Source organism: Danio aesculapii, chromosome 5 (assembly GCF_903798145.1).
Source record: "Danio aesculapii chromosome 5, fDanAes4.1, whole genome shotgun sequence".
Taxonomy (NCBI): domain Eukaryota; kingdom Metazoa; phylum Chordata; class Actinopteri; order Cypriniformes; family Danionidae; genus Danio; species Danio aesculapii.
In genome coordinates this window covers 9,562,493-9,578,492 of record NC_079439.1, presented here as the reverse complement: position 1 = coordinate 9,578,492, position 16,000 = coordinate 9,562,493, and the positions used below count along the sequence as shown (strand labels likewise).

Sequence of the window (16,000 nt, the reverse complement as noted above, 5' to 3'; positions counted from 1 at the left end):
AGTCATAACTTAAACTTTTTATGTAGTAATTTTGCCTAAGCCGTAATTTTGAGGTAATTCATAATTTCACATTTTTAATCTCGTAATTTTGATTAAGTCATAATTTTGAGTGGTCACAATTTCGACTGTTTAATTTCAATTTAAGCCATTTTACTTTTTATCTCGTGATAATGATTAAGTCATAATTTCAACTTTTTCATCTCACAATTTTGAGTTAGGCCATAATTTTAACTTTTTATCTCATATTATATAAACCAAATTAGGATTTACTTATCTCAATTTTGAGTAAAGCCATAATTTCAATTTATCTCGTAATTTTGATTTAGTAAATCATAATTTCGACTATCTCAATTTCGAGTTAAGCCATTTGAACTTTTTATCTCATAATATTAAGTCATAACAAACTTTTTAATCTCGTAATTTTGATTAAGTCATAATTTTGAGTCAAGTCATAATTTCGACTTTTTTGCTTAATTACGAGTTAAGCCATTTCAACTTTTTATCTCGTAATATTGATTAAGGCATAATTTCAACTTTTTATCTCACAATTTTAACTCAGCAAAAATTGACTCAAGCCAAAATTAGGATTTACTTCTCAATTTTGATTAAAGCCATAATTTCAATTTTTTATCTCGTAATTTTGACTTAATCATAATTTCGATTTATCACAATTTCAAGTTAAGCCATAATTTCAACTTTTTATCTTGTAATTTGATTGTCACAAAATTTTGATTTCATTTCATAATTACAACTTGATGTTTTCTTAACTTGCTGCTGTTTTTCTGAATCAAATCAAGCATTGAATCGAAATTATGAGAATCAAATTGGGACATAAGAATCAATAAGCAGCTTTAATTGTTGCTGAACATCTAAGCTTATGCTAGAGATTACTTAAAAAAATCCAAATATTCCTCATACTTGAGGACTCATAAAATGAATAAATAAATAAATAAATAAAGTAATAGTAATTTTTTTTTTGCCAACTTGCTTAAAATACATATCTATAAGATGACATTTGTATTCCATTTGATTACATGGAGCTCTCTTGGTCACTGTAGATCTGAATCAAATCAAAATAATGAGAATCGAATTGGGATATAAGAATCAATACACAGCTGTGATTGCTGCTGAATGAATAAATAAGCTTATATAGCAGTCATTACTTCATGAACCAGAAATGTTCTTCGTTATTAAGGATGACTCAAAAAATTAATAAATAATTAAAAAGTAATGTTTTACACAAACTGCTCAAATAAATGTGTGCAAAAAATAAATTTCATTAATTAATCAAAGGCGGCTCAAGATAATAGGTTAACAATCATTTTAATCAAGCAGAACACAATGAGCAGAAGTACAGATGTGGAAGCAGCGAACGTTGTATCTCCATGTCAGTAAAAGCTTATCTGGAAGTTTCAGTGGTGTTGCTCAGCATCGGGCTCCTCTGGAAGCGTCTGTGTGTTTGCAGCAGGAGTTCCCATTAGCCCTCCATCCTGAGCTGTGTTATAGGAGCCACAACTGCTGCACTTCATACCCAACACATGGAAGGAGACGGTGCTGCGAGCCTGACAGTCATTGCATATGATCTGACAAAAATAACATACATATGGGTCAGGACAAAAAGGTTTTGAACAATCAATATGATATATGACACTACACAGTGTCTGAAAATAGTCCCCAGCTGGGTTAAGGCACTGCGTAATATCAACAAGCCTGCAACAGTCTTGATACAGCAGCAAAGTTCCTTGATTATTACGCCAGAATGAGAATAACGTTCCTTGATATATCAGCCTAGAAAACAACAACTTTTCATTTGCCATTGGTCTTCGCACACAATGTAACTAAGGGTCAAGTTTTAAATAGGAAAACTATTGAAACTCTTTGGTCATTTTTAAGTGAGATGCTAATGGTCTAATCCGATTCAATAATATATGCTAAGCTAAGCTAAAAGTGCTCCAGCCAGAACTAGAACTTGGCTGAATGGATTCAAAAATGGTGAAATTCAACTATTTATCTCTGGGGGAGTTTTAAAATTTGACTATTTAAAAAAAAAACCTATTAAATAAATAGTGGAGTGTTCCTTTAAGGAGTTTTATTAAAAATGTTTCTCTTGTTTCTCATGCAATACCTCAAAATCTGCATTAACACAGAGTGATGGAAAACCAGCTATTGGCTTTGGCTTGTCTGTGATGCTCCTTATTTGCAAGTTGTGTTGAGATAACGAACATGTAAATGAAGGCTCGGTCACCTTGACTGTACTGTCCTGGTACTCAGTGGGCATTGGAGTCTGCGAGATTTCCTCATCCATCTGCTTCCAGTACTCCTTCATGTTGAAGGCCGAGTGCATGCAGAGAGGACAGCGATACGCACTGCGGGACAGAACAAAACACAGGGTCAACTACAAGATTGTTTTAAAGAATGCAATTATTATTTAATAGGGATGCACCAAATTTTTGGCCACAAAAACTTAGCAGCTGAAAATGGTTTTTGACCAAAAGACCAAAAAAAAAAGAAAAGTGTTCAGTGCACTGGTTTCACTCACTTTCTAACTGTACTCGGTGTAGAGGCTTTCACATAGGACACACAAGCGCTGCACTTTAAAACCCATTCATTTCAATGGCTTGCATTGCGCAATGATTATTTAATTAGCCTGTTTGTTTTAGGGCGACGTTATGGCTCAGTAGGTAGTGCTGTCGCCTCACAGCATGAAGGTCGCTGGTTCGAGCCTCAGCTGGTCAGTTGGCATTTCTGTGTGGAGTTTTCATGTTGGGTAGGCTAAATTGTCCGTAGTGTATGAGTGTGAATGAGTGTGTATGAATGTTTCCCAGAGATGGGTTGCAGCTGGAAGGGCATCCGCTGCATAAAACATATGCTGGATAAATTGGCAGTTCATTCTACTGTGGCGACCCCAGATTAATAAAGGGACTAAGCTGAAAAGAAACTGAATGAATGTGTTTTAATATCAGTATAATTTAAATAAAAAAATTGTACATTTTAAAATTCTCAGAAAAAAAAAAATGTGTATTACTCGATACAATATTAAATAATTATTATAATGCAGTTTTGTTTTGGTTTTTGGTCAAGTATATTCAGAACTTTCAGTCTGAGGCCAGAATTTTCCTTTCGGTGCATTCCTAATATTAAAAACATGTAAACATGGTTGAGATATGCTGCTCCTGCATAGCACATGGGTTTGGAACCTCTTAACTGCTATAATAATCTTTTTGGGGGCTTTATCTATCGTTATATAGGTCTTGGCATTTGCGAATTTAAAGGGATAGTTGCCTAAATAAATTACAATTTTCTAGTAGCTTTAATCTTTTATGAATATCTTTCTGCTGTTCAACACAAAACCAGATATTCTGAAGAATGTTGGAAAAAGCAGCCATTGTCATCCATCCTATATTTCGAAAGTCAATGTCTGCTCGTTCCAATATTCTTCCAAATATCTTCTTTTGGGATCAACAGAAGATATAAACTCAAACAGGTTTGGTCAAGTGGAGGTAGGTTAAATAATTCCATAATTTTCCTTTTTATGTGAAATATGCCTTTTAAATGTATGCAAAGTTTCAAAGAATAAACTATGAATTATGCTAAAGATAACATTAATACAACAAGCAAATAAAATTGAAACTTACCCAGTTTTCAACATGTCATCAAAGCATGTTCTATAAGCAAAAAAGATATAGTGTATTAGCATTAAAGGGCATCTATGGTGAAAAATCTACTTTTCAAGCTGTTTGGACAGACATATGTGCATGTATGGTGTATAGACTGTCATATTGGGGTGATATAAACACACCCAGTGCTTTTTTCAATTTAACAACATAAAAACGGTGGACCAATTGGAGCGGTTTTCAGATCGACTGCAACTTTACGTAGAAGTGCGGTCCCCCCGCCCACCGAATTGATCGACAGCTGCAGGTATTAACGTGTCCCGGTAGTCATGTGCATAATCATATCAACAAGAGAGGACGTGCGCAAAGCAGCCGGGAACAAAAGGTGTGTTCAGTTCACTAGGATCATCAATCATCATCAAACGTGATCAAGAGTGAGTTTCACAAGTTTAAAATGTTTTAAAACAGAGCACGTGTGTAATGAATTACAGCGGTTTACTTCAGCTTTACTTCATCAGCACAGCCGCGTGTCAGAACAATTATAAAGGAAGACGCTTCAATCCCGGTTTGTGGACGTTAAATCAGGTTTATTTTGTACATTTCTATAACAGATATCCATACAGCAGTGGAGATTCACCTGTATCCTGTCACATTTGCGTGCAAAAAGAGTGCAAAGCTAAACGGGCGCTCTGTCTGTCTGTGTGTGTGTCTGCTGCGGTGTGTGTGTGTGTGTGTGTGTGAACTTTGTGTGACCCTGCCATGCAACTGCACAATAAATACTAATTGTTAAAGTTCTTACTGTAGTATTTCCCACAAACGCTACGTGAAATCTGCTTCCTTCATGTCTGTCTGGTGTCTGACGCTGCCGAGGGAGGAGATTAAGGCACGCAAAAAGGCACATAGAAACGGTGGGCGGGGAGGACTAGCCTTAAAGGAGCAGTACACCAAAACCGCCACCCAGTGAAAAAATGTATAAATAGGAATTTAATAAAAGGTATAATAAAAAATCTGATGGGTGTTTTGAGCTGAAACATTACACACACATTCTGGAGACACAAAAGACTTAAATTAAATCTGAAAAAAGGGCAAACCTAGGTGCCCTTTAAATCACATACACCTGATGACTTGTATAATCAGGGCTCATGACCATATAACTAATACACACATTATACATGCACATTTATTATGTAAATACCCATTTGGGATGCAATTATCCACGATTAATCGTTAAACACAAAAAACAAACACAGTACCTATTTAGTATCCAAGATCAGTGAATCAGTGCTGGCGAATAATCCTAAAGTACAAGCGACTTATTTCATGCAGGGCAGAAGTTGAAGCACTCACCCGTGCAGCAGATGACCGCATGGCAGAACGTGAGCTCCTACTCTGGAGGTGTGGATGTCCTCCATGCAAACGGGACAGTTCTGCCTGGAGACGTTCTCAACACACTGAAAAGCACAAGCACTGCTTCACATTTCACTACAGACAGCAAGCAACATTCAAGAATCGAAACGCAAAACTACATACCTTGTGCTTATCTTTTAGCTCAGTACCTAAACATAAATTACACTTCGTACAATGGAAGTATTTCTCTCTTGGACCAATCCTAAAAGGACAGAAAAAGAGGGTCAATCTGAATCTTATTAGAAGAATTTCAAATGTACTTGTTCAATAAACACATGTAGAGTTGAAGTCAAAATGATTCGCCCTCCTGTGAATTGTTTTTTCTCTTTCACGTATTTCCCAAATGATGTTGAACAGAGCAGGGAATTTTTCACAGCATTTCCTATAATATTTTTTCTTCTGGAGAAGGTCTTGTATGTTTTATTTCAGCTAGAATAAAAGCAGCTTTTAATTTTCTTAAAACCATTTTAAGGTCAAAATTATTAGCCCCCTTAAGCAATATTGGTTTTCGATTGGCTACAGAGCAAACCACTGTTATACAGTGACCTGCCTAATTAAACTAACTTGCCTAATTAACCTAGTTAATCTTTTAAATGTCACTTTAAGCTGAATACTAATGTCTTGAAAAATAGCTAGTAAAATATTATATACTGTCATTGTGGTAGCTATTTTCTTTAAAGAGGCTCTCGCAATGGTTATGAAGACAAATGATGCGTCCCAATTCGCATACTGTCCGTCCTAAATAGTATTTGAAAGTAGAATTAGTACGTCCCAAATCGTAGTATGTTGAAAAGAGTAGGCCAAAGGTTCCCGAATGGTTTACTATTTCCGGTAAAAACTCGAAGTGTAGAAGCGTCCATACTCCAACCGCTGATATTACCCACAATACATTGCGCGTAGGACGTGAATTCTATTTAGAACTACAAACGCGGGTGAAAAGTGTAAACAAACTACAAACATGATGGACGTGCGAGACCAACCGTCAAGTAGAAAGGCTTCGGTAAAGATATTTGTATTAATATCTAGCCTACTGGAACATGTTTTAATAGCGTTTTCTGTGTTGCATTTCATCTGCAACAACAATACTAAACTTATATAAAGGCGTGTTTGGACATTAACGTCTGAATGCAGAATTATCCAAACACCTGAGGAGATTTCTCTGCATGAAAGACTTGTAATTGGGAGATTAACCTGCTGCTGCTGCTTCTCCAATAAGGTAGGAGATTAAATATGAAAGAAATGTGGATGATGTGTGGATGATTGACAGGGCTCGTAACTAAGCAACACAATGATCTGTTAGCGAGGAAGTAGTATGTGCCAAGAGCTTGCATACTCTTCTGTTACACACTCAAAAGTGTGTACTTTTTCTTCACAAAAAAAGTACATACTTTTAGAGTGTAGTGTAAGTATGCGAATTGGGACGCAACGAAAGTCTTACCCAAAATGTCTTAAAGTTTTATTCTTTGCAAAAGTCAGACAGTCATACAGCAACAGGTTTCTGCAAAGTGAGACGCGGCAGGAAGAGTGGGTTCTCTTTTTATCGAGTTCCTTCTCTTTACCTGTCCTGAGGTCTTTACACTGGCTCCCAGTTACATTCAGAATAGATTTTAAGGGATTACTACTTGTCTATTAATCACTAAATAGCCTAGGAGCTCAATACATTACAGATTTGTTCACTGAATACAAACAGATCACTCAGATCTTTAGGATCACATAAACTAGACATTCCAAGAGTTCAGTCAAAGCAGGGTTAATCGGCTTTCAGCTCCTACAGCGCCCCCTGCTGCTGGAATCAGCTTCCAGAAATGATCAGATGTGCTCCAACATTAGGCACGTTCAAATCAAGACTGAAAACAAATCAGTTTAGCTGTGCCTTTACTGAATGAGCACTGTGCTACGTCCCACAGATTGCACTATCGTGTCTTTCTTTTCTTTTTCATTCTTTTATAACCTGTTTCAACACATTTTCATCTGTTTTTAACCATTTTTATCATCTTATACTTGTCTTTTTTATTGTTGTTCATTTAAAGCACTTTGAATTGCCACTGTGTATGAAATGTGCCATATTAATAAACCTGCCTTGCCTACTGCCTACAGGGTCAATCAGTAACATACGCCATAGATTACTTCTCCTCTTCACATATTTCAATTTTACTTGTATACATATTTCAGTTTCACATTCTACCAGGCCATACATACTTATGTTCTCCTGCATCCACTCGTAGCAGTTACAAAATTTCACAGAAAGACAAATAAGAAACAGACGTCAAAGTAGCCACATATGGTCTAACTAAGTAATGTAAAAGATGAATATAAATATATTTCCACCACAGCCATCATGGCAAAGATAAAATAAATCAAGTATTAGAAATGAGTTATTAAAACTATTATGTTTAGAAATGTGCTGAAGAAATCTTCTCTCCGTTAAACAGAAATTGGGCGAAAAATATACAGGGGGGCTAATAATTTTGATATCAATTGTATATATTATTTATCTTCTCTTTCCATGACAGTGAATGAAAACATTTTAATGCAATGCAAACCTGCATATCCCACAGGGCTGGCAGTGGTACTGCTTCTTGTCTTTGTCAAATAGATGGCAAATGTCACAGTAATATTCTCCGAACTTCACTTCACACTCTTTACATATCTGTTGAGCCTGAAGGACAGAATATGCAAAAGCTTTAAAGGGACAGTTCACACAAAACAACATATTCTAGCATGGTGGCTCAGTGGTTATCACTGTCGTCTAACAGCAAGAAGGTCACTGGTTCGTGTCCCGGCTGGGCCACTAGGCATTTCTGTGTGGAGTTTGCATGTTCTCCCCATGTTCATGTGGGTTTTCTCCGGGTGCTCCGGTATAACGCAAAGACATGCGTTATAAGTGATTTGAAAAAACTAAATTGGCTGTAGTGTAGGAGTTTGAGAGTGAATGGGTGTTTCCCAATAATGGTTTGTAGTTGGCGGTTCATTCTGCTGTTCATTTTCCCCTAAGCCAAAGAAAAATGAATGAACGAATGAATGAATGAATGAATGAATGAATGAATGAATAAATGAACAATGGCTGTTTTCCCCCCAACATCTTCATTTGTGTTTAACAGAAGAAACTCATCAAGTTTGGAACAAATGGAGGAAGATTAAATGATGACACCATTTCTATGCCTTTGCTTTAAAATATTATCAGAGCAGAAAAATTAGCAAAAGATTTGAGCTTTTGTGAGAGTTTTTAAATCCCACAGCCAACTTCGGTTTTGTTGATGACGACATGTTTCTTTATGATCACTGACACTCATCTTGTGCTCAAATCATCTCAAAATTGTTTCTTGTGCATAAAAATGAGATCTCTAAACGCAAATGTCCTCCACAGTCTCCAGATCTCAATTCAGTTGCAATGTTCTGGAACGGCAGATTCTTTAGATGACAATGGAAACCAAATGTTTGGTTTGTAACCTTGTCGACTTAATGGCACAGAATTAATGCAGTACTGAAGGCAAAAGGGGCTCCAAAAGAAATATCTGCAAGGTGTGCCTAATAAGTTAATTGTATATTTAGGTAAATATGTAATGCAGAAATATTACTCATTCATGCTGACATGTTTTGTGAGATGCTTTACAAAAATGTTTACATATTGCTTTTAAAAATATTACTCACCTCTTGAATACTATTGCAAACTGCACATTTGACCTCTTGGACCTTAAACCGGTCCATTTGATGGTTCTCTTCTGCATCATGACAGAGTCTGCAAACATAAAATTTCCCACAGCAGGGAGCCTACAGGAAAAAGACAAATAAAAACGAATTAATGCACGTTTTATTATTATGCTAATGATATAATATAGAGTTGTACACAAATCAATGCAAAAGTAAAACAAATACAGATTTAAACAGATTACAACTTAAATTTATTAATTACATTAAGTATTTTCTTCAGCTGTTCAGCAGAGATTAAATGCACTGAGGTAAAGTTGGTTTTATATTTGCATATTCAGACTTGCATTCAATAAAATAGTAAAGCAGAAATTTAAAAAAGGCTAATACAGTTTAATTATCATGAGGTAATGTTATGAGCACAGCACATATCTGTAACTCAGCTGCTTTTTTGTTTTGTTTGTTTTTTAAAAATCTTATAAACATGTATGCCCAAAAAAAGGTTACTTTATTATTTACCACACTACATTGAATATTCGGTCTGAATCGCATTAAAGTATGAAATAACATTTGATTATTAAACTGTATTTTGATAGTAATTGGCTGCTAATATGATTTCACTATTTTAGGTTAGAAAGTATATAAAACAATATAAAAACAACTTTACCCCAATTAAAACTTCTCTGCATGGAAATCGTAAAAGAAATTTTTAGATCAGTGTTACAGTTTGGTACAGTTAGCATACATTTTGTTTTGTCAGCTTGATCATTTCCAAACAGCATAAAATATTTTGTTATTTTGTCCATTTCTAATAGTCTAGTGTCACAATTCATACACAAGAACATTTTACCGGGTATAGTGATACATTTACAGAACACTTCAAAAAGTCACAAAAAGACACTTGGAACGAAAACAGTTTAACTGAGGTAAAGGTGTTTTAATATTCACACAATCGGGTTTTCACTTTTATTTTTCACAATTCCAGTAAAGTATCGTTTGCAAATACTAAGTTAGTGACATCATATTAGCAGCCAATGATTATCAAAAGTGTAAAGTTTTCAAGTCATACTTACATGTGATACTTCAATTACCATGGTAAACAATATAGGGAGCGTGTCACAAGTTGTCACTGAACAAATGTGTGAATAGAAAACCAACTTTACATCAACGCTAGTTTCGCGTATTTACAACCGAAAAATAAATGAAGACTGGTTTAGAGCTTAGACTAGCTTCTTGCAAAAACCCTTTCTTAAACTTACCAATAAAATCGGTGCATGTATAATATCTGTGTAATATTTTCAATGGATTTCTTTTACTTTATTAGGGATTATGCAGTCAATGCACCTGCTATAGTCCGGTCAGCAGCAAAACCGGACGGAAACACAAAACCATAACACTAAACCGTCTGTTTAACTTCCCGTGCCAAGCAGAACAAGTCTGAAATAACTCATCTTATTTGTTTCTTTAATGACAACAAGAACAAATTTGATTGTGCATTTAAAAAAAAAAATAAACAAACAGGTTTAATCCAAACGGTGCTCAGTGATGTACGTTAGTCAGTCAGCTAGTATGCTAATTAGACTCGTTTAAATCAAACATTACTGCACGACCGCGGAAAGCATTTAGCAAAATAACTAAGTTAACTTGTTGACATTGACAAGCATGTGTGAAGTACAAGGTAAACGTAATTAAATGTCACTTACTTTTAATAAACAGCTGCGAACATAATGCTCACATCCCACTTTCGTGGCGGCCATGTTTCATTCAAAAGCTGGAAAACTTTATTTAAAAGTGTGTTAGTGAGCTGTGCTGTGCACGAACCACAAACTGTACACACCAATGAGGTACACACACAAAAAAGCTTCAAAACATGTTGCAAATTTCACATTCTTATGCCCGCTCGTAAAAATTAAGAGTTTTTAATCAAAGTCATAAAAATGATAATGATAAAGATTGGGATTTTCTCCAGTATTATTACAGTTATCTCCTAAAAAAGAATATAAGTTATTTAAACCTTCAAAGAACATGCCTCTATCTCGGATACTATAGACGAATTACGGATTTGTAAACATTCAGGATGTCCGCGCCGTGAGGTTGCGGAAAATAACCGGGAGCGCTAGCAGCATTTACAGCAACGGAATGACATCCGATGCGGTTCAGAGTTTGTTGTTTTCTTAGAAATTAGTTTATATATATATATATATATATATATATATATATATATATATATATATATATATATATATATATATATATATATATATAATGCTTTCAGCGTATTGTAACAGTTTGTCACCCTGCAAAATTAGCATTAAAGTGAGCGGCGTTCGTCTAACAGGTCCATTTGCGAAATGGCCAAGCATCCAGCCTGAAATATACAACAATTTCATTGAAACTCCAAGTGTTTGTACAAGACAGAAGTTAAAGGCCTACAGGTCTTTAGACCCCTACAATGTTGTTCTGTGTGGTCATGTGCAAGAAATAATGCTCCATGATTACCAGTTTCAACACTATGTAGAGCTAAAAACTGAGGTTCTGCCTAGCCAAAGACAAGGAAAGAAGACGGAGCTGAACAAGGCCTGGGTAATCATCAACAAGCAAAACAACTGCATTCTGACAACGAACTGCACCTGTATGGCAGGGTATGTGAACGTACATGTTTACATTTCATTCTTAGCATTCAGTGTCTACAGTTTAATTCACCATATTTAACTGTTTTTGCTGAACTTATTGCTGCAATCAAAATCGAGTAATGTGTATGATTCAGCTTAGCGTGAATTACCTGATATAAAATGAGTACTGCAGAGTCAAGCATTTTTAATTAGGTCCTCACCCCATTCAGCTCCCTTACAGCCAAAGCCGCTGCGGTTGGTATTAAAAGCAGTGTCGTGTACGGTAAAAGTTAAGTTTTCTATTTTTAGACTTCAAATTTGGCATCCTACCGCACAACACAACATGTTTGCTATTGCATCCAGTCTTTTTTGCAACCGGGAACCCTTGTGGCGTCATGCGTGTCATAGGTTGGTAATTCCTCTATTAAAACCAACATGCTACCTCAAAAAAACTGGCACCAGGGGAACTTGGGCCGAGAACAGCACACGTCAATAAAGGTAGTATCACGGGTCCTGGAGCTCCAATCTAATCATGGGGGGAGGGATTCGTGGAGGAGGCATCGGAGGTACTGATGGATGCTGTAGCTGTTGCTGGGGGGTATGACCCATTGGTATGACCTCATACGCTTGGTGTGGAGAGCCAAGTTGTGGGAGTCCTTGCACAAGGAGGCCTGGATTTCCTGGGGGATTGGGTGGGTTATCGTTGTCGCTCCCAGATTCTTCACCCTCATCCTTTGGTTCAGATTCCTCCATTGCATTTGGTTCAGTGCCCTCCGGTTGATCAAGGTGCCCATCCATGCACGCAAGGACACCAATGTTCGCAGGATATGCCACGACGAGCTGCAACATAGCAGCATGGTGGTTCATCTCCTTTATTTTCATGGGTCGATCAAAGTCTATACCCTCTCTACTTCTGGCAGTTGCATAAGCTTCAACCAGGCACCTCCACACGAATGCGATCCTCCACAAAACCCTGGTAACACTCCAGGGACCGATCTCCCATAACAATCAAAAGATGACCACAGAAAGAGGCAACCAGGCCCAGCCCTAACCAATTTGTCGCCCTAGTCAAGATTTCAGGTGGAGCCCCGTCGCATCGAAGTAAATGTTACTGCTAGTGTACATAAACTCATAAGAAACTAAATAGCTTTGCACTGGACATTTTTTTATTTAAATAAAGCAAATACGTCGGCGCCAATAGCCTAGTGGTTAGTCCGTCGGGTTCAATTCCTGGCTCGAGGTCCTTTGCTGATCCCTCCCCTATCTCTGCTCCCCACACTTTCCTGTCTGTACAATCTCCACTGTCCTATCCCAATAAAGGTGAAAACCCCTAAAAAATAATTATATTAAAAAAAAAAGAAATAAAGATAAAGCAAATACACATTCAAAATACTTTGGGACTGAGAAACCTCAGCAGCGCATCTGAAGACAGATGATTTAAAGAATAAAATTAAATAGAAATACAAATGAAAAACCTAGACATACATGCATGACGTAGACTATACTGTATAATATTCAATGTACTTTTTCTGATATACAAATTATAATAGTAATTCATATATTAGTCACAATATACATTTAATTGTCATTACAGTGTAACGCTAATTAACACAATGCAGAGAAGGAGTAAACTGCAGATACAATGTGGGAATGCTGAGCTATGCTCTAACATTAATGATGTGCACTTTAACACTGATGTAAAGTTTTTGATAAACGCACTTTAACCAATAAGAACTGTAACACAACAAACAGCTAGCCTTGAAGAGCATTTGATTGACTATTACAAGCTGGGAAAACGTCAGATAACCAAAGCAATTACTGTTATAACACCTGCTGAATAGATCTAATATTTACACATCTGCCTGAGGAAGGAATGATGGAGGTAGCTACATTACTATTTTCCATAACATTAGCTGACATTAAAACTAACAGATAGAGCTAGCTATTTATTGACTATGCCAAACCTGTCAACATTGGGATGTAAAAATACGGGACAACAATTAGCTTCAAATTATAGAATACAAAGCAAACATTAGAAAATATTGACAAGCGTATTAAAATCAATGGCCTGTACAGGAAGTTAAAGCAAGTTATACAATCTGATTCACTTTTTACTATAGCTGTGTTACAAATGGCAAACTATACACTATGCACTATGTACTTATGCACTTACACACTCAACAGCATAGTATATGTATGTAGTGTCGTCCCAAATAGAACACTATAGCTTTTTCACTAAGCGGAAATTCAACCCGTTTCCCAGATGACGTTTGACGGTTGCCAAATTAGTGAAATAAATGAACAAAGTACCATATAATACCTGCCATGAGTATTTCCGCACACTCATAGGAGAATTTCGCTTTCACAGTCCAAAATAAATATGCACTGCATCCGAAACCGCATACTTCCATACTATACAGTATGCTAAAATCAGTATGTGAACCGAGTAGTATGTCTGAATTCATAGAAATCGAAAATCAGTATGCGAGAAGTACCCGGATGACTTACTACTTCCAACGAGATTCTGGAGTGCTCATTGCATATGCACGCTGCGCTATCCCATGATGCCCCATGATAAAATTCATGAATGGGAGCAAAGAGCATAGAATCACTAAGAGGCGACACTGTAGTGCAATTTGGGAAACAGCCACTAGATGGCGAGGCAGCCATTTTAGAATAAAAGTTCCAATAGAACAACAGCATATTATAAGTCTGTAAAATAAACTATTAATAGTGCTGATGATTGTGATTGTAAGTTTTGTATTGTCCTTTTTCAGGTTGTATCTCAGCTTTAATGGGCTTTTAAAATAAATAAATAGAAAACAAAGCAGCTGCTTGCCATCACAACAGCAAGATCCAATGGACAGGCGATAGCTTTCACTCCAAAATGGCGGAATCCAGGGCTGTTGCTGGGTGCTGCTGTTGCAATGGAACGTTCTATTGAGTGTCGCCTCTTGGTCATTCTAAGCTCTTTGATGGGAGTGAAGCGACGCAACTGACATAGATAGGTCACGTGACCATGACAAAATGGCAGATGTAGTACGTCCGAATTCCATTTATACTACTCACATTCATACTGTATAAGACGTACTTTTCTAACAGCTGAGTAGTACGTTTAAATTCAAATGCAGTACCTACTGAGTAGTAGGTGATTTCAGACGCAGCCATAGTTATCCAACATGTGCGCCCAATAGCTCCGCCCCTTCCGCTACCTAAGCAAAGCTGCAGTCGTTGAGTGTGTGAAGTGTCCATCATTACACACTTCATTTTACCGGTGTAGCAGTCGATTCTGTTCCCTTCTGGAATTCCAGTTCCCCCACTACGAAGCGTGTCCGCTAACAGAGTCTGCAGACACAACCCCAACAAAACTGGGTGTACGGAATAGACAATGCTTTCATGTCTTGCAATGGCAAAGTAACATAATAAAATTAATCTAACACTCCCATTAACTATTTTCTGTGGTTCTTGTTTGTATTCTTAGCTTTTTCTAATGTCTTTATGCACCCTAGTTTAATGTTGCGCGTAGGCCTACAGTTATGTTAGTCCTTATTATTTTCAAGTTCGGAGAAAATACGTACTTGTAGAACCACTTTGCTTTCCGTACACCCAGTTGTGTTTAGGTGTGTCTGTATAAGCTGTCAGCAGACACACTTCGTAGAGGGGCAACTGGAATTCCAGAAGGGAACAGAATCGACTGCTACACCGGTCGAATGAGTGCATCATCCGGGTATTTAAAGTGCACTTATTATTTTTAGAGTTAAGTGTGAACGCACTACTTACACTATTTATACTACAAATGGCATAGAATAGTGCATAAGTATGCAATTTGGGACGCATCTTATATTTAAATATTGATTAAAGTTACTATAGTTATTTAGTGCAGAGCCGCAAATGAATTTCTTATTGTGTTTAATTTGATAACAGAGGTGTCACTTTAGGAATGCACAGATCTATAGACTTTTTCTTAGAACGCAAAATTACCCATTATGCTTTGCGTGTATGGGCAAGGAGAATGCTAAGAACTTCCGGTCAGCAGCTGATGCGTATAAACAGTCACATTTGGACAGTTTTGAAATGAGTTTTAATCTATTTTATTTGCTTTATTTGTCTTTGAACTAATACTGTTGTCAATCAGCGCCACCTCCTGGACTGATCATTTAAAAAAATGCGATCTAATAGGATGGAAAACTACTGCTGTAAGGCATTTCCCCCTTTTTGTCAGACGGCCTCTTGTGCCGTTTAAATGAAGCCTCGTCATCACTAAAGTCAACATTTTCTCTTTCTTTCAAATATATAACCAACCCAAATGTAATTCACCAAAATGTTTCAGACACAGCCTGTACTGTCCCACTAACATAAACAAAAAACAGCTCCAGATTAGAATCAACATGCAAATCAGCCAGCAGAATATCAGTAACGGACTTTTTTTTGGCCATTTTTGTGAATTGCATGATTACACCTGTTAAGTTTCATGCCAGTAATCTGGTTTGCACTCCATTTATGACTTGCTCCTTAATTTTTTAAGAATATCGATGACCACAATGGAAATAACCCTGTGGCTTTTATGTGTATTTTATCCTCAACAGTTTTTAAAATATGTATGAATTAAGCTGCGGTCACACTTGACTTTTCTTCCCATAGACTTCCATTCATACGCACGCGAATGCGTCAGACCGGAAACGCGGGGTCATGCGTCAAGTTTCGCATGTTGCTGCGGTG

General features: G+C 36.8%; 1 protein-coding gene across 1 annotated transcript; it reads right to left on the bottom strand.

Moving 5' to 3' along the window:
- Nucleotides 1–1,306: 1,306 nt before the first annotated feature.
- Nucleotides 1,307–10,439, bottom strand: rchy1 (ring finger and CHY zinc finger domain containing 1). The gene is made up of 8 exons (XM_056456836.1): nt 10,373–10,439; nt 8,673–8,792; nt 7,565–7,680; nt 5,145–5,223; nt 4,962–5,065; nt 3,636–3,665; nt 2,246–2,366; nt 1,307–1,583 (listed from the first exon to the last, which is right to left on the bottom strand). The coding sequence occupies exons 1-8, from the start codon at nt 10,424–10,426 to the stop codon at nt 1,413–1,415; spliced, it is 795 nt and encodes a 264-aa protein (XP_056312811.1). The 5' UTR covers nt 10,427–10,439; the 3' UTR covers nt 1,307–1,412.
- Nucleotides 10,440–16,000: the final 5,561 nt, after the last annotated feature.

Coding starts and splice junctions, on each gene's coding strand:
- rchy1 (XM_056456836.1), bottom strand. CDS start 10,426: ATGGCCGCCACGAAAGTGGGATGTGAGCATTATGTTCGCAGCTGTTTA. Junction 7,681..8,672: donor TTTGCAATAGTATTCAAGAG/GTGAGTAATATT, acceptor TCTGTCCTTCAG/GCTCAACAGATATGTAAAGA. Junction 5,066..5,144: donor AGCTAAAAGATAAGCACAAG/GTATGTAGTTTT, acceptor TGTGCTTTTCAG/TGTGTTGAGAACGTCTCCAG.